This window comes from Staurois parvus, unplaced genomic scaffold, assembly GCF_062004578.1.
Source record: "Staurois parvus isolate SC_StPar_1 unplaced genomic scaffold, SC_StPar_1.0 ptg000409l, whole genome shotgun sequence".
Classification (NCBI taxonomy): Eukaryota; Metazoa; Chordata; class Amphibia; order Anura; family Ranidae; genus Staurois; species Staurois parvus.
The window spans coordinates 3,996,675-4,015,042 of NW_028318205.1; the positions used below are offsets into that span (position 1 = coordinate 3,996,675).

Consider the following 18,368-nt stretch of genomic DNA (forward strand, 5'->3'; position numbering starts at 1 on the left):
GAATAGTGCCCCATCATTGGTGTCAGTGGGAGGAATAGTGTCCCTTCATTGGTGTCAGTGGGAGAAATAGTGCCCCATCATTGGTGTCAGTGGGAGGAATAGTGCCACATCATTGGTGTCAGTGGGAGGAATAGTGTCCCATCATTGGTATTAGTGGGAGGAATCGTGCCCCATCATTGGTGTCAGTGGGAGGAATCGTGCCCCATCATTGGTATCAGTGGCAGGAATAGTGCCCCATCATTAGTATCAGTGGGGGGAATCGTGCCCCATCATTGGTGTCAGTGGGAGGAATAGTGCCCCATCATTGGTGTCAGTGGGAGGAATAGTGCCCCATCATTGGTGTCAGTGGGAGGAATAGTGCCCCATCATTGGTGTCAGTGGGAGGAATAGTGCCCCATCATTGGTGTCAGTGGGAGGAATAGTGTCCCAACATTGGTGTTAGTGGGAGGAATAGTATCCCATCATTGGTGTCAGTGGGGGGTGGAATAGTGCCTCATCATTGGTGTCAGTGGGGGAGGAGGAGTAGTGCCCCATCGTTGCTGTCAGTGGGGGGGGAGGAAAAGTGCGCCATCATTGGTGTCAGTGGGAGGAATAATGCCCCATCATTGGTATCAGTGACACCAATGATGGGGCACTATTCCTACCAATGACACTTGCTGGCCCCTGTTCCAGTATGGTGCTGCTGCAGCCAGCATATGTGGTTGCAGCAGCACCTCTGGACGGCACACTTACCGGTCGCTCCTTCACTCAATTTTCGTGGGGCCGCTCGGCTCCGCCTCCTCACCGGTGATTGGCCGCCTGTGTGCCTTTCCTGAGCTACAGTTCTGGCGGCCAATCACCGGTGAGGAGGCAGCCGCGCGAACATCCAGTGGCCGAACCGAATGAAGGAGCAGCCGCGCTTCCTGGACCGGATCGTCGTGGGACCGGAGCCAGGTAAGAGACAGCAGCCCCTGCCCAGCCCTGTACTTAGTGTCCCTTGGAAGGGGGGGGCGGCAGCGGCACCGCGCCGCCCCCTAAAAAGTGTCAGCATGCCGTATACCGGCGTATAAGACAACCCCCGACTTTTGAGAAGATTTTCAAGGGGTAAAAAGTCGTCTTATACGCTGGAAAATACGGTATGTTTCTCCCTACTGTTTTCTCACTAGGGTGGAGTGTCTGGGTCCTCAGGCCTGCCCTGAAGTCTAGTGTGGAGGATGCATGGCCATTAGGTTCCTTCCTCCCCTGTTCCTTGAGGGGTCTCTCTTCGGGAGAGCTCCCTGACCTAGTGATTGGTGGTCGGTTTCAGCTAGCCACAAGGAAAGGAGTCTTTGGAAACCTTTGTTCCTGACAGGAACCTTGCGCCTCGGGGGATGAGGGTAGAGATCCTAATCCTTCGGAGGGTGAACTAAAGCACACCCCTAAGTGCACTTTTTTGTGTTTGTGTTTTGCACTTGCACGTTTTTTGTTCACTTACGAGTTTTTGTTTTTTCACACCTCTACGAACGTAGAAAAAAATTAAAAACATGTATGGCAAGTTTAGATGTACAATATTTATAGGCCATACCAGAGATATCCCTGTTGACCTGTGGATCCTGTGCTGCGTGGGAACACTTTAAATTTTCTTATTTAATGCAAAGTATTTTAGGATTAGATAAGCAGAGATCTTGACATCACTGCTCCACCTTAACCAATCAGAGAACACTTTGCATTCATTGAGAAAATGCAAATTGTTCCATGAATGGCACCCATGCCGAGTGAGCAATCTCCTCCTACTCACACAGGATCTGACACTAGCACTAATCACTGTAGTAGTGATGACTACCACAGTGATTTTCAATTTCCACAGGGGTCCTATAGGTATGGCACATACATACTGTACTTACATTGGTCCTAGCTGGAAAAATACAATTATGTCAAAATATGCATGCCTCGAATTCAGCTTTCAATAGTACATAAATGTTAACAATTATTTCTTTTCTGCTTCCTTTTGGTCCATTAAAGGAGAATTCAATCGTTTGCAAAAAAAAATGATAAATGCTCCCATATTGAAAAAAGCAAAAATGTGCACCTATTTTCGTGGCTTGAGCCTGTAAAGCACAGCAAGTGCAATTAGTGGATTATGGGTGCAATGCTCTGGCTTCCGCAGACTGTTTCCCTAGCCCCAAGGTACAAAGCTTCAGCTATGGAGCTGGAAGAGGCATCAATGGCCTACATGTGCGCCGACAGCTGCAGAGAAGACTTGTAGTTTTTTCACTCACAGCTCTCTGAATTAAGATTTTAAGGGAGCCAAGAAGAACTGGGGGGGGAGGCAGTTTGAGAGTGGGGGCTGTGAACTCTAACCTTGTTTAATTTTATACCCTAAATATGGGTGTAACATGATGGAAAAGGTTTTATCAATGAGATTGTTCACTGAGGACTACAAAACCACAAGTTCTATGTTATGGAGAATAGGCGGGTGGTGGCGTCCTATAGTCCTGACTTGTTTATGTTGTCCTGATACAGTACAGTGCATGTTCTCATCCTAGAATGAAAAAAAAAAGAAAATAATGCAGCCAAGACAAATAAGGACATACCAGCTGCAATATTACATTTTTGTTTTTGGGTTTTGATAAAAGTGTATAGCCAAAACTTTTGAATTCAGTAGGAAAGGGCTAAAACCCAGCCTGTTAATTTTTGCTGTATGTAAACCATTGGAAAATTGCACTTTCTGTCCCATGAAGTTAGAGGAAATCTGCCAAAGGGAGTAGTGTTCCCCTACAAAACACATGTCCCTGAAAATAGTATCCCCATTAGAAGATTGCCCCTCACTTTTTGCCTCAGTAACAATAGATACCAGTTGGAGGGCAACATGTTTCTATATCAGACATTTATGAAACCTTACTGCTTGGTTGTCAGATAACTATTTAGCCTATTGATTGTTATCTTGGAGTGTCAAGAAAAGCAAGTATTTACAACAGGATGTGTAACAAAAGGCTTATACCAAAATCCTTGTCCTGGGAGTTCACACATACCCCCTAGCAGTGGGGCATGAAGATAAGAGAGCCTCAGCCCAGACTCCCTGGTACCATGCATAATAAAAGGTCAGATTAGCCAGAAGGAAGGAGCCAGATGTGATTGACCAGGGTCCAAGCATGGCTGGCAATACAATAGTGCCCCTGTGCATGGTAGCCAATCATCATATCTGCTTGCCCGTACGGGATGTATGGGAAAGCAGATATACTGACAAGAAGATTTAAAAAAAAAATTGTGAACTTATCCTTTAAACATTACTGATGTATCTGTAATTGGTGTATCTGTAATCCATTTGGGTGTATGTTGGTCAATCCAGTTGGTGTACCACATTTTGTTCCTGTAGTTTTATCAATTTTTACTGGCCATGTGGCTATTGCTGTTACTATAAATAAAGAAGGACAATTGGTCGTTTAACATGTTGTATGCTCTTTACTTCTCTGCCTTCAAAGTCCCATGGGGTGCTCCTGATTCTTAGGTCTCGTAATGTTTTGCATCAGTGATAGGGATGTTGGCAGTTATACTCACTTAGTATTGTCAGGCTCACTCATCTTTTCAGCCAATTTATGTGCACAACTGCCCAGGAGACTTTAAACTATGGCCAGCTGAATTAGAAGGACCAAGAAGGGGTTTTTGGATAAACCAGCCCCCTCATTATATGAGGGGGGGGGGGGTTAGCACAAAGCGGCCATAATGTCACTGTATTGCAAGCTGCTGTGGGAAAAAACTACACAGAGAAAGAGATTAGGGTCAGTTGGGAAACTGAACTTTAATTTTGATTGTAATGTTCATGCATACTGGGCATATGAATAGCTGTATGCGTAGCAGCAATTTTGTTCAAGTCCAAGTCTCTCATTCCATTTTGTCATAAGAAGGCATAGCCACAGTGACCCCACCCTATCAGTCTACAAACCCCAATTAAAAACATCAGACTCCGCAAGCCTAAGAAACCAGAGTTTTAACAGATACCCAAACATAAATAGCTCAGCTAGAAGGATGGCCAATACACATTCCTGATAGACTGGTTATCAGCCAAGACTCTAAAACTTCAGTATATTTCATAATTCATGAAATAATAACAGCACAGCCAGACTATAGATAGATTTACCTCCTGCAGTTAATATGTAGTGTTTTAAGCCCAAACATTGTTAACCTAGGAGTAGCGGGAACAGAACTTGCGCAATTCCTTTCCTAGGCAAACTGGACATCTGAAACTTGTCATATTTATATTCATCCCAAAGCTAATTTCACGCTGGACAATGATATGTATGTTAGCAGTCTGTAAACGGTAGGTATTCAGAGAAATGAATACTTATAGAAAACTGTATATGGGACTTGGTCATAAACGTTGTGACATCCCAGCAATCACCCCTTAGACTGGATGATTGGTCAGATGGTCTCTGTCAACACCCCCCTTGATGTGAAGAATAGTGGAATGCAACCACATTTTGACAGCTCTTGTTTAACATCAAACCAAGGAACACTTAACTGGACTTGAGAGAGCCACTGTACCATCTTTGCTTACTCATTTGACTCTGCTGAAACCAGGACATTGTTAAAGTATTCTCACCGTCACCTTTTTATTTCTCTGTTACATTGTCATCTCTTTGTTACTTTGTAATTACTTTTTTTTTTTTTTTAAATATTTTTGACCTTTTATTAAACCCTATTTTGAAACGTGTTGGAGCTGTCTCTAACGCGCTAGTGCAAAATGAAAGAAAGTGGTCCATGACAAGGCCCCAACCTGCAAAGCTGATCTGGCAACTGCAATAAGAGAAAGTTGGAGCCGGATTGATGAAGAATACTATTTGTCGATAGTTAAATCCATGACTCAGAATTCAAGCTGTTATAAAAGCCAGAGGTGGTGTAACAAAGTACAAGTGGTATACTGTAGTGTTTTTGTTTTCATAATTTCATAATATGTTCCTTAGAAATTAGTGATTCCATATTTTTAATTACAACTTTCTCTGCTTGACCTGCAAAAACAGTTGCAATTGACTACAGTTTTCTTTTTTTATGTATTTCTTCAAGCCAGAAGGTTGGAATGTTAAATGAAAATAGTTTTGAGGCATGTCTGCAATTTTTGCCAAATCTTATGCATCTATGCATTATGCCCAGATCTTATCAGTGTTTTTGGCACTTTCAACCCAAATAGACACTTATTGTTTACAGTGGTAGGGCCTTGCGAATCTCTAGTTTCCAGCTTTTTCCTGCAGGAAGGCCTGGTTGTTTGTGACCAGTCTGCCCATTTTCACACAATTGTGGCAAGTGTTATGAATTAACACAACATAAATAAGATGTGATGTGGACCACTTTTCAAACAAGCACAATTATCCGAGAGCTATTTTGTAGGCAAAATGCAAAAAAGTGTTGTATATGTACAGTACTTATTGGCAGTGCACCTCAATGCATAAACATTCACATTTTTGTGTTCAATAGCACTGAAGTGCATGTAGGTTTCTTAATACTGTGCGCTCTCCAGAACACACAAGGCTGCGTGTAATCCAAATATTGAATAACTGTTCTGGCTTTAAGATGTGCAGAACAGCAGTTCAAAGGTTATGACATGAGGTAGTATGTGGAGAGGGCTGATGTTGACTAGTATGTACAGGAGATGAGTGCAGAGGGTAGGACAGTGAAAAATATGTGCAAGATAGAAGTGTGGAGGTTATGGTGTGGAGCAGTATCTCCAGGACAGAATCTACAAGGCGTGGTGGCAGGTGGTATGTGTGGGAGAAGAGTGTAGTGGGTAAGACAATGGCCAATACATACAGAAGGAGAACTATATGCAGTAAATGAGCGCCAAGTGTACAAATGTCAGTATGTGGAGAGGAGTGTGCTGAATATGACCGCAGGCAATATATGCAAGTAAGAGTACTCACCTACCCAAGCTGCACAACGCTAAGGACTAGGGATGAACTTTACTTGTTTGGGCATTACTCCGAACGTTTCTCTACTGCTACTTTATATGACAGCTTCCTCTGTGATTGGTTGTTAAAGGAGCACCTACTGCATTCTTAGTAATCAGTGACATTCATTTGGGGGCTGGAAATCCCCGGCCATGTAAAAGTGGCAGCAATTGCACGGACCAAATAAGGCCACATTTTTTAAACAAATGACTTGCCAGAAATGTGTCTATTTATACTTTTTTGTGAGTAAGCCCTACTCCTTCTTATGAAAATATCTAGGGGGTTGTGCGTGCTCGTCCCCCCTTCTTCGGTCTTTTTCTGGCCTGTCAGGCTGCATGCTCGGATAAGGTCTGCAATGTGTTTTTTTCCTTTTTAATATTGTTTGGAGTCCCTCTTAACCACACTAGACTGCCATTAACGATAAGGGTCCGGTACGCAGTTTTAGAAGAAACCCCACGCAGGTTTTTCTTTTTTGGGGGAACCTGTTCGAACCAAACCCAGGTACGTTCAGCTAATTTCTGCCAAGGACCCACACATTTGCTATCCTGCATCAAAACATTAATTTATTCAAGTCAGGTTCCAGTACCCAGACCGACAAGTCCTCACACTCAGTATCCTGTAAACACTGTGGCAAAGAAAACAAAAAAAAGGGACTCAAGCCTACAGATAAATTTACTATTGCATTAAGGTACACCCCCATCCAATCCATAAGAAGTGGGGGACATCTTATGGCTTTTGTGGTGCTTTGGGGAGCTTACATAGCCAACACATACTAGGGTATAAAACATTGTCCTTTCTGCTATCCTAGGAATCATAGTAATACTTTACCACTTTGTTAAAATTAAACTTGTTTAACTCAGTCACGAGCTTCCTCGTGCAATTGGAACATATTAGCTGAGTGGACATGATTTCCATGTTTTATAGTGGTCATCTAAATGTCTGTATGTAGCCCCAAAGCCAAACATCAAGTGGTAATCAGCACCTGTAACCCCAAAGGCAACTGCCCATGTATGTGCTGTAATAAGAGAAAAAGACATTTCCCAGTTTTAATCCTTTTACAACATTTTATTAAATATGGCGCAGAACAAAAATAAAGAATTTTACAGCAAACACTGAAGTGATGGAGGCATTTGTCAATATGAGCAACACTAATGACAATCAGTATTTGCCTTCATTAAAAAGGAACCTGTAATGCAAAAAAAAAAATAATAATAATATGTAGGCTGCCACTTAGGACCTCCAGAAAATTTTATTTGCCTGCACAGGTCTCTGGCTTCGAAACTATCCATCTCACAGACATGAAACAAGGTTACAGCAAGTGAAGTCAGAACTCCATGTCTGCATACTTGCTACAGGTAAGTGAATTTAGTCAGTAGTGCAACTACAGGCAGCCAGATAACGCATTTTCAGAAGGTCAGTCATGGTAGCCCATATTTTTCCTATAGAAATAAAAACAAAAAAGGTTACATTAACGTCCTGCATTAATTTAATAAAGCAAGGAGCACTGTAAAATAAACCAATCATATTACACCTGTCATCTCTCTCAATGTCAACAATGAAAGATGGTTGCAGACTGTATTTTTCATACATTTCAAGTAAACTTATGTTTTCATGGTGTCTGGAAACCATTAGGGGCTATTCTTATTTCAGACATGTAATAAAAGAAAATACGTTTGGATTACTACATTTAAAGTCTTTGGTCATATAAGCAAAGGTCATTTAAGCTTTATTAAAAATGAATATATTCTAAAGTGAACTTGTGTCAGGTTTTCGAGCACCTTCTCTAGCAAGTTTATCAGCAGCTTCATTTCCTCCAAAACCAGCATGTCCTGGGATGTGTATCTGCAAGGCAAGGTAGAAAGTGTTATTTAGCTTATTTAAAACACTAAAATAGTCCAAAGTGATGAAAAAAAAAAAGAGCTACGGGGTATGACAAAAAATACGCCACCAGTACTGCAATTATGATGGGTCAGGAAAAATAACAGACAGTTAACCCAACTCAGTAAAAATGAATCCAAAAAGTTAAAGAATGTACTTTGCATAATGAATGAGGGTCTTGCATACAATTTCGATTTCTCACTCTGTCTGTTGGATCCTGTCATTTGGTTTAGCAGCAGGTCAAGATTCAGAAAACAAACAAAAACAAACAACAAAAAGCACAAAGAAAAGGGTTGCTAATGCAGGCGAGTACAGCAACATCTCCATCCAAAACTGGCAATGCAGATTTTGAATCTCCCAGGCTTATGTTTCAAGTTATGTAAAAGGACACAAAAGGAAATCTCATCTTTCAGAGGATTGCAAGCATTAGTACTACTTACTAACAGTAACGTCTGTTAATGTACCACTTCCCCTCCCTCCTAGATTGTAAGCTGGAAAGAGCAGGGCCCTCAACCCCTTGTGTATTGTATTGTTACGGTTTTGTCTCATGTTCTGTCCCCCTTGCTATTGTACAGCGCTGAACAAACCCTTTGGCGCTATATAAATACTGTATAATAATAATAATAATAATGTTTTGGTTTAAGGTCAGTTTATGTAAATGCACCCCAAACACCAGATAAGAATAAGATAAAAATTAATAACCCATTAAATGAACAAAATAACATCCGCTTTGCTGCCACTGGATGTCCTCAGTCTGATGGCCAGCATCATTCAACCTGCTTCCCCTAAACCCAGGTTGTCCTGAATCCTCCCCAGCTTTTGAATAGACAGTGAAAATAGAAGCAGCACCATGATGAGCTCATCTTTCAGTCACTCATTTCTATTCCTAGCAACACACTTCAATATTAATCAATTGGCTCCTTGTGCTGCTTCTTCCTTTCATACTTTCACCCTGCTGTGGAGGTGCCTGCATTTAAAAGTAGAACTTCACCCATAACAACTTGATAAAACATAATGCTCTACAGAAAGGAACATACATTCCACATTATAAATTATGCTACCAAAATTAGTGTGTGCTGTAAAATTGCTTCCAGCATTGTTCTAGTTTCTTCTTTTTGAACACTGCCATTTTGCTGAAGCCCAGAGATTCTGAGCAGCAGTAAATCTTTAGGCTGTCAGCAGATCGGCATCTACATTTATGGCACGGTGCTGAAAAATAGAGAAACTGAGCATGTGCAAAACAGGGTCAGACAGTGTGTTACTGGAATTTAAACAGTATAGGCATTCATTTTTAAATGTCTGACATAACTATATCTGCAAAAAGGGGGCCAGCATTAAGTGATCTAGCAGGACTTAATTTTCTGACTAAAATTCCACATTACAATTAAACATTTAATATTGTACTAATAATTAGAGCTGCATTCATCGTGTCATTTAATGCAGGTATGCTCTGGCACCACAAACTACATAGTCTTAAAAAAAAAATGTCAGTGTGGATTTTTTTTTTTTTTTTGAAGGATCTAAGGTCCAGGATACACAAAGATTCCAATTCTGCTTGTGTCAAGGTGAAATCCTGCCCTTCTTTGCATATGTCCCACCTCTTATCAATCAACTGTCAAATGCTCAGAGCCTCTACACAGCCCACAGAAGTTCTGCCATTTAACAATTTAAATTCTGATCTGGGTAGAAGTCAAATCTCTATGTACAGTTTAGAAACAAAGGGTGCCCCATAAAAGGTGCTTAAAATAAAAATGCACTTTGGCACAAAACACTTCTGCAATGTAACAAGATTTGTATACCTGTAGCAAATATGCTGTCCCTTACTTCAAAAACAGAGGCTGCTATATGTTATACTGACCCATTTGACATCAATGCCATCCATTAGCTTGTACAGCTTTTCAAAGTCCGTCCGGTTTATGACGTCTTTACCAGATTTTAGCTTCCAGCCATTATTTCTCCATGTATGTATCCATTTAGTGATACCTAAATTAACAGACATGTATAATAAATATATGGACAACCTGCAAATAGGGCATTACAAAAGGGAATACTATGGCAAGAATTATCCCCCATGGCTCTTACCATTTATCGTAAACATACTGTCCGTGTACAGCACAAGCTTTGCGATATTCTGACTTCTTGCCTGTTCTATGGCTTTGCATGCTGCCTGCAGGAAACACTCAGTGTTACTTTTCTTCATTTATATTTCAAACAATTCATCAGTTTCAATACTCTAAAATGGTAATAAAACCAATTTTTTTTTAAATTTGCACCTCATTAATTTTTCGATATGGTGGCTGCATTAGTTTTCCTTTAGGCTTTTTTCATTTATACCTGATGTTCCTGCTAGTAAGTCTGTTATTTTTCAACTTTAACAGACCAAGCTATCCAAAGTAGCAGTTAAGAAAAATCATTTAACCTCTTGCCCTCCAGAGGATTTACCTCCATTTTTTGCGCTGCATTACTTTAATGGACAATTGCGCGGTCATGCAATGCTGCACCCAAATGAAATTTACATCTTTTTCCCCATGAATATAGCTTTCTTTCCATGGTATGTGATCATCTGTGCGTTTTATATTTTTTGCGCTATAAAAAAAAAAAAAAAAAAAAAAAAAAGGCCGAATGTATGCTGCTACGTCTTTGCTAAAAAAAAAACAAAACAAAATCCCAATACATGTAAATTAATTGGTTTACAAGAAAATTATAGCGTTTACAAATAGAGGTATATATACACTGGAATGAAAAAATTTTTTTTAACTAGTAATGGTGGCGATCAGTAATACTTGGCGATCACCAGGTGCTAGTGAGTAATCACCGGTTGGGACCCGGTGATTGACAGCCGAGGCCACAAATGGCAGTGTGGGTAGGGCGCGTGCCCCCTACCCAGAACTGCAAAATCACGCACACACACAAAATTTTGCGCACCCGTTCCGCCCTGTAGCAGTATTTCTGCTATAGGGCGAACGGAAGCTGTTAACAGTGACAGGGCTGCCAACAATGATCAGCTTTATTCAGTTACGTACAACCTTTATCCCAAAAGAAAAGAACTGCTATTGTAAGTGCTTAACCACTTGCCTACCGGGAACTTTTACCCCCTTCCTGCCCAGGCCAATTTTCAGCTTTTGAATGACAATTGCGCGGTCATGCAACACTGTACCCAAACAATTTTTTTTTTTTTTTAAAGGACAGAGCTTTCTTTTGGTGCTATTTAATCACCACTGGGGTTTTTATTTTTTGTTAAACTAAAAAATACTGAAAAAAAATAAAAAAAAGTTGTTTTCTTAGTTTCTATTATAAAATGTTATTTTAAATTACAAATAACTAATAATTTTTCTCCTTCACTAATGTGCGCTAATGAGGCTGCAGTGATAGGCACCGATAGGCGGCACCGATGGGCATGGACAGGCATCACTTGTGGGCATTGACAGGCATCACTGATTCGAAATGTTAGGCGGCACTGAAAGGCAGCTCTGATGGGCACAGATATGTGACACTGATGTGCATTGGATACCCCGAGGAAGTCATGAGTTTAAGTGACGTAACACATAGGTACGTCGTGACGCACATCCGGCGTTGGACGCCATTTTGGAACACCCTAACCCATGCAGTATACCCTTACATGAAGAAAAAGGATCTGCAGTGGGGAGACATGCGAGTGGGCATTTTTTACATACAATAAAGGAGACTTTATCAACATTACTACACTATGGAGGATTTCTTTCTCACTCACCATGAGCGTCGGTGAGAATTATATTTAGCAGACTGATCCATCCTGAGAGGTCTGGAGTATTATTCAGAGGAACTACAGGTGAAATACTGCCAGTCAAGGTTGGAGTAGGATCTAGGTGTGATCCTGAAAGTGAAGTGGCCCTTTGGGTCGATTAAAGGAGGTGAGGAGGCATTTTGGTTGGCCAGTGTGGATAAAGTGTGCTGACACTATTCACAGATATCGTCACCATTTGGCACGTTGCATGATTTCAGGATTTTGAAGCACATACGATTTGAAAGTTTATGGACTTTTGTTTGAAATATCATATTTATATATTTGCAGTGTTTTCACGTTTGCACCAATCACAGTTGCATTACCCCCAGAGTTGAGGGGTCTGTGTTTAATTACTTTATCATCTAATTAGAGGTGTATATTGGAGCATTTTTCATTTCACTTATTTATGAGGGCACATAGTTTGAGCACATGATGCATGTTTACTGTATTACCATTTATATATTGGGGCACATTTTATATTTATATTTTTAGCACCAGTTTGGTATCTATATATTCTCAGCGCTGCACTATTTTTTGAAAATATAATTTATCACGGTTAAAGGTATCAGTTCTGAGTGTTAGCAGCGGATATCTATAGGATTAATTTTCACTTCCTTGTGTGCGCAGGACTTCTTTCATATGTCCACTCTGAGTACTGCCGATTACTGGCTCTCCACTTCTCACGAGTTGTCAGCGGGAGGAGAGGACTGCTGATAACCGGCATTTCCTATTTAAATGTCATCAGCTGTGATTGGACATATGACAGGGCCAACGTCATTGGCTCTTTACAGTGATCGGTGATCCGGTGTGTCCCAGGGACACAGCGCACTGCCGATCATCACGCCGTGCACCCCCGAGGGCACGCACAGTTAGAGTGGGAGAACGTCATAGGACTAGAGAACCACCGCCCACCCGTCATTACCTTATAATGGCAGGCGGGAGGCAGTTCAAGATTGTTAGCTGGAGTTCAGCTTTAATTTGTTAGTCAAGACCATCTAAGGCCCAGTTCACACGTGGCCTGCGTTTGCTTGGGCATGGCAGCCCATTCATTTGAATGGGCTACTGTGTCGCGTGTCCTGCAGAAAAAAAAAAAAAAAGTGCATGCACCTTTTCCAAAATTCATCCACAGGGAAACTACATGGTCTTTTTGACCCTTAGGCTCCTGCACCCATAATGCAGACTGAGATGTGTGGGGAGTGCCATTCAGAATGAATGGTATCCCGGCACGTCTCACAGGAGCACTGCAATTCGGCTATAGGTTGTTGCAGGTGTGGGAACAGGTGCGATTCCTGCACCCCAACCAGCCCACACCCTGCGGGCTAGTGTGAACCCAGGGTAAATCTGCTAGTCTAACATTACTCTCTCCCTAGATGGACAAAAGGTGTCTGCTTTACTACTTCATCAAGAATGCAGACACCTTAAAAGGTGGCCATACAGGGATTGAAATTAGTCCGGTTCAGCAAGGATTTAGCCCAGCCTGTCGGGAGGTCTCCTCGCCATCAGAACACAATTGATTCCCCCATCCACATCGAGTGTGTGGATGGGGTAAATTGGGTCTTTTTTTTTCCCCTTTCAACCCACTGCCTGAATGAAAGAAATGATTACTGTATTTCCAGATGCCTCTGTAACATGTAACAAAAAGGGGAACTTCAATACTACTTTAAATACTGTAAATCGCAAAGAAGCAGTTCATATAACTGTGTTTAAAGTATATGTAAACCCTCAGACTGTAAAACAACCTATTTAAAAGTACAAGGCAGAACATTTGTGTATAGATATAAAAAAAGGAAAAAAAAAAAGTGTTTAATTTTTGCATAGGAGCTGGGACAGGAGAAACAGCACTACACCAATCTTTCCAGTGAAAGGCTGTGCAGGGGTCAAGACAAGTCTAATCATCGGAGAGCAGGCTGAGTTCCCAGCACAGCTAGAAAACTGACCACTGTGTGTGTTCGCCTACTTCGTGTAGTCTGTTATTAATAGGAAAGCAAAAAGGGACTGGCAGGAACACCAAGTTTTTCATGCAAAGAAAGCAATACAAAGAGAACAGGATATTTTTTCATACAAGTACATGGTACAGCAGGCACATACCAGGAATATGAAATGTTGAATTTACATACTCTTTAATGCTTGAAGGACTATGAAAGAGCCATCAACTTAAGCACACAAAACAGTATACACCTATAACACTTATGTTTGCGTGTCCTCCCTGTGACTGCATGGGTTTGCTCCAGGTACTCCGGTTTACTCCCACACTCCAGAGACATACTTGTAGGTTTACTGGATCCTGTCTGTCTAAATTGGCCCTAGTATGTATGAATGAATGTTAGTTAAGACCTTAGGATTTCAAGGTCCTTGAGGACACCGAATATCATCAAAAAGTTGATTTCAGTAATTCAATTCAAAAAGTAAAACTCATTCTATAGATTCATTGGTATTGGTTGTGGTATATTTAAAGCAGTTCTTTCTTTTAATTCCATGCTTCCCTCTGCTGACCAGCTTTATGGAGATGTGGATTTCATTTTCTTGACTTGGCACCTGTCCACACTGCCAAAAGTACCAATACCTGGTTTAATGATCATGGTATCACTGTGCTTGATTGGCCAGCAAACTCACCTGGCCTAAACCCCGTAGAGAATCTGTGGGGTATTGTCAAGAGGAAGATGAGACACCAGACCCAACAATGCAGACGACCTGAAGGCCGCAATCAAAAGAAACCTCGGCTTACATAACACCTCAGCAGTGCCACAGGCTGACCACCTCCATGCCACGCCACATTGATGCAGTTAAGCCCCAACCAAGTACTTAGTGCATACTATATTGTATATACTTTTCAGTAAGCCAACATTTCTGTATTTTTTTTTATTTTTTTTTTTAATTGGTCTTCCGTAATATTCTAAGATACAGAATTTGAGGTTTTTTTTAGTTGTAAGCCATAATTATCAAAATTAAAAGAAAGAAATGCTTGAAATATATCACTCTGTGTGTAATGAATCTATATATTATATGAGTTTAACTTTTTTAATTGAATTATTGAAATAAATTAACCGTTTCGTGATATATTCATTCTCTCTCTCTCATCAGTTTTTATTGATGTCTGTGCGCCTTTAGGGAGATTCACCCTCTCTATTTGTCCTGTTTACCATTATCATAAACCGTGAGAGTAAATGAAAATCCCACAGCCATGCAAAACAGTGTGCTTACAGTGAAGCACAAACAGCCACACAGTGTAAAACAGCACACAGTTAACCCTTTGATCACCCCACGTTAACCCCTTCCTGCCCAGTGCCATTAGTACAGTGTCAGTGCTTTTTATTAGCACTGATCACTGTATTAGTGTCACTGGGGATGTCAGTGACACCAAGTCAGTTCCCCCCCAGTGTCAGGATGCCTGTCGCAGTCCCGCTATAAGTTGCTGATCGCCACCATTACTGGTAAAAAAAAAAAAAAAATAAATCCCAGTATATATACACACCGCCATTTGTAAATGCTATAACTTTCGCTTAAACCAATTAATTTACACGTATTGGGATTTTTATTTTAGCAAAGACATGCAGTAGAATACATTTTGGCCCAAATTAATGACGAACATTGATTTTTATTTTAGTTTTTTTACTGGAAACGTTTAATAGCAAAAAGTCAGCAATATTGTTTTTTTCTCAAAATTGGCTGTCTTTTTTTTTTTAATAGCGCAAAAAAAGGCACAGGCGATCAAATACCACCAAAAGAAAGCTCTATTCATGGGGTGGAAAAAAAAAAGGACATAAATTTAATTTGGGTGCAGCGTTGCTTGACCGCGCAATTGTCAGTTAAGATAAAGCAGAGCCGTAAATCCTATGGAGGGTAAGTGGTTAAACAGCATCAGCTAACATGACTGTAAAAACTCTTGCCAACATGCCTATTTTTAAAGAACATAAAACAAAAAAAAAAAAATTGTAGGAAAAAAAAACCCCAAAACAAACATATACAGCTCTGTTTTTGTTAATAAAGACTGACAAATGCACAAAAAAATTGTAATTTACAAAATGTAATTAACCTTGTGCAATAGTTAATAAAAATGTATATTATTTGCAGTTTGGACATGAACTAAAATATGGACATTTGCACAGCCAGCCAACTTCAACAGGGGCTAGGTAAATACAGGAGTTCATGAACATTTGACTAGTAAGACCCCAGCCCCCACACCTGAAGAGGGAAGAATGGAGTGGACATTCTGAATACTAGGACCCCCTGCAGGGGTTTACTGCCTAGACCTGGATACAATGACAGTTTACCTCCTGGGCTGGAAGACCATGTGGACATCTGATCAGGAATGCAATTATAAACCTGGGACAGGAAGGAGCTTTATGACCTTTTGTTCAAGATATCACTGACTGCAATTACCAACCCCCAGCTGTGGGTGTCGGTCTCAGGTCTGGACAAAGGGCCCTGGCATGAGAGAATAGAAGAAAAAGAGGATGTGTGTATAGGAGCTTATAGATCTCTTTCCTTTCCTCACTCCTTCCCCTACCCAGTGTATGTTACCCCAATTCCTTATTTGTAAATATTATGGAGTTTTATCCCTGTTTGTAAATAAACCTAACCCTTGTTGTAAGAATTAGTCATCCTTCTTGGAATCAAGACACCCCAAGCAGAGCACATATGTACACATTGTATTTGACAATATCAGCATTAAACAGAGATACACTATAAATTAACAGTCATGTCCATTTACTTTTTAAATGTGCTCATTATGAAGGTCAAAAGTACTCTTTGTCAGATACCAATGCGGTTTAATGTAATTAAAGTTTATTTATGGGTCAGGCTCATTTGGTCATTATGTACAATGGCTCTGTTTGACTTTTGTTGAAATGTTGTACTTTGCGGACCACTGCATCTCAGCAAGACCTAGCACACTTGGTCTGTCCAACTGCAAACAATAGATCCTATCCTTTTAGCCAGACATCACGTGTTCTAAGCTACCTTTAACCTACAAGTCACTTTTTTATTCTGATAATTGTAATGTGGTAATGCTGAGGCACATTTTGTGTGCATTCTTCAAAGCTGGCCAACCAGTAATAACACTGATAGCTGTGCCGGCATCTGCTTAGGTGTGGGTAAGCTTTATGGCCCTAAGCAGTGATGGAAGATGTAAACACTGAGTAGGCAATCCAGTATAATGGGTAGATCACAGGAAATCAGGTACCAAAGCTACTGATCATAGACCATATCGGCCTAGTGCTTACTTTGACCCTTTCCTTTAGCATACAGTTAGATTTTAACAAGGCAGAACAGGACACAAGCAAAAAAGGTTTATAGGTAATGGTTACAATTGTTACAGGAAATTGTATCCAAGCCAAGAAAGAACATCCTTAGGCTCCATGCACACTAGCATCTTTTAAGCTCCTAGAAGCTAAATAGTGTTATCCTATGGGGTTTATTTACTAAAGCTGGAGAAGCTCACTTCTACAGATAAACCAATCAGCTTCTAACCTCAGCTTGTTCTATTAAGCTTTGGCAATAAAACCTGGAAGCCGATTGGTTTCTTTGCAGAAGTGAGCCTGATTTGGCACTTTCCAGCTTTAGTAAATAAACCCCTACGTGTCCACGCACACTATTTTAGGCTAGACGTGTTCAAGCTTCAATGTTTAGGAGCAGAAAAAAAAATTGTTTTTGTAGAGTTTTTGGGAGCATTCTTATGGCAGAAAAAACAAAAAACAGAAAACAAACCGCTAAACACACTACTAAAAATGCTAACAACTTTTTTTCTAGCTTTTTTTCCCTGCAATGTAAAAACGCTAATAAAATGCTACAGCTCCTAAATGCTACTAAAAAAATGCTATTACCAGCTTTTGTATCCAGCATTTTTTGAGCAAAAAAAAAAAAAAAAAAAAAAAAAGCTAGTGGGCATGGAACCTTAAAGTGTGTTAATATAGCTTCTTCTATAACGTACACACATAAAATTTACATACATTTTCAACTAAATCCACACAGAAAAGTTATTTTTAAAAAAACCCACTACTTTACTAAAAAGTAAAAAAAAAAAAATCAACTACCTGAATCTCTGCTCGCTGATTTGTCTGTCTTCCCTGAAGTCTTTCTGCCACATTCCTATTTAAAACACAAACAGAAGCTGGGAAAACAGTAGTAACTCTTTGGCATACTAGTAGCACTGGCACACACAAAAAAAAAAAAAAGGATTAAAATGCCTCTAAAATGAATGAATAGAATACTTTTCTTCTCAGTCTGGCAATTTGATAATTTATGTAAACATAATATTAGAATGAATTTTTAGTGAAACAAAATGGCAATGTTTAACATTTTGGCAACCACATGCAGATCAGTTCATCATGGATATGAATTAATCATGGCTCACAGGTCATGATAACTGGCATAAAATCTAGCTTTCATAAATGGAAAAAAAAAGTAATACCAACAGTTGGTGACCATGTGTATTGTATTGGGGATCCCTTACACTTTTACATGTACAATGCCCTCATAAAAAAAAAAAGCTTCAAGGTCTCTGCAAGACCTAAACAAAATAAGTCATGTATCAGCTTATACTTCCAGGCATTTAATTCTCCTTTAGGAAAGGCAAAAGCAGAACTAAACTTTCTCAATCAACAGCAGTTGTAAACCTTTGACATGAAATCCCTCTATATTGTGTACTTGTCTTAATCCACAGAACTAAGTGTCATTTCTGTCTACTGCCTCATTCCTCTGCTATCTGCACGTTTCATTTCTGACAAGTTTTCCTGACAAGACTCCCAGCATCTCCATAAAGCGTACTTGTCATCTGCCCATGCTATCACATAGGGGGATGTTAGTACAAAAGTAAAAAATAAAGTGTAAAA

At 40.2% G+C, this 18,368-nt stretch overlaps 1 protein-coding gene across 1 annotated transcript in view; it reads right to left on the minus strand.

Moving 5' to 3' along the window:
* Positions 1–6,933: 6,933 nt before the first annotated feature.
* Positions 6,934–18,368, minus strand: part of RNASEH1 (ribonuclease H1) — a 28,622-nt gene continuing 17,187 nt past the window's right edge. The window contains exons 6-9 of the mRNA XM_089686735.1: positions 17,571–17,625; positions 9,858–9,942; positions 9,634–9,758; positions 6,934–7,739 (exon numbers count right to left, since the gene is read on the minus strand). Coding sequence (XP_089542861.1) covers positions 7,644–7,739; positions 9,634–9,758; positions 9,858–9,942; positions 17,571–17,625 — 361 coding nt within the window. The 3' untranslated portion in view covers positions 6,934–7,643. The remainder of the gene's footprint in view (positions 7,740–9,633; positions 9,759–9,857; positions 9,943–17,570; positions 17,626–18,368) is intronic.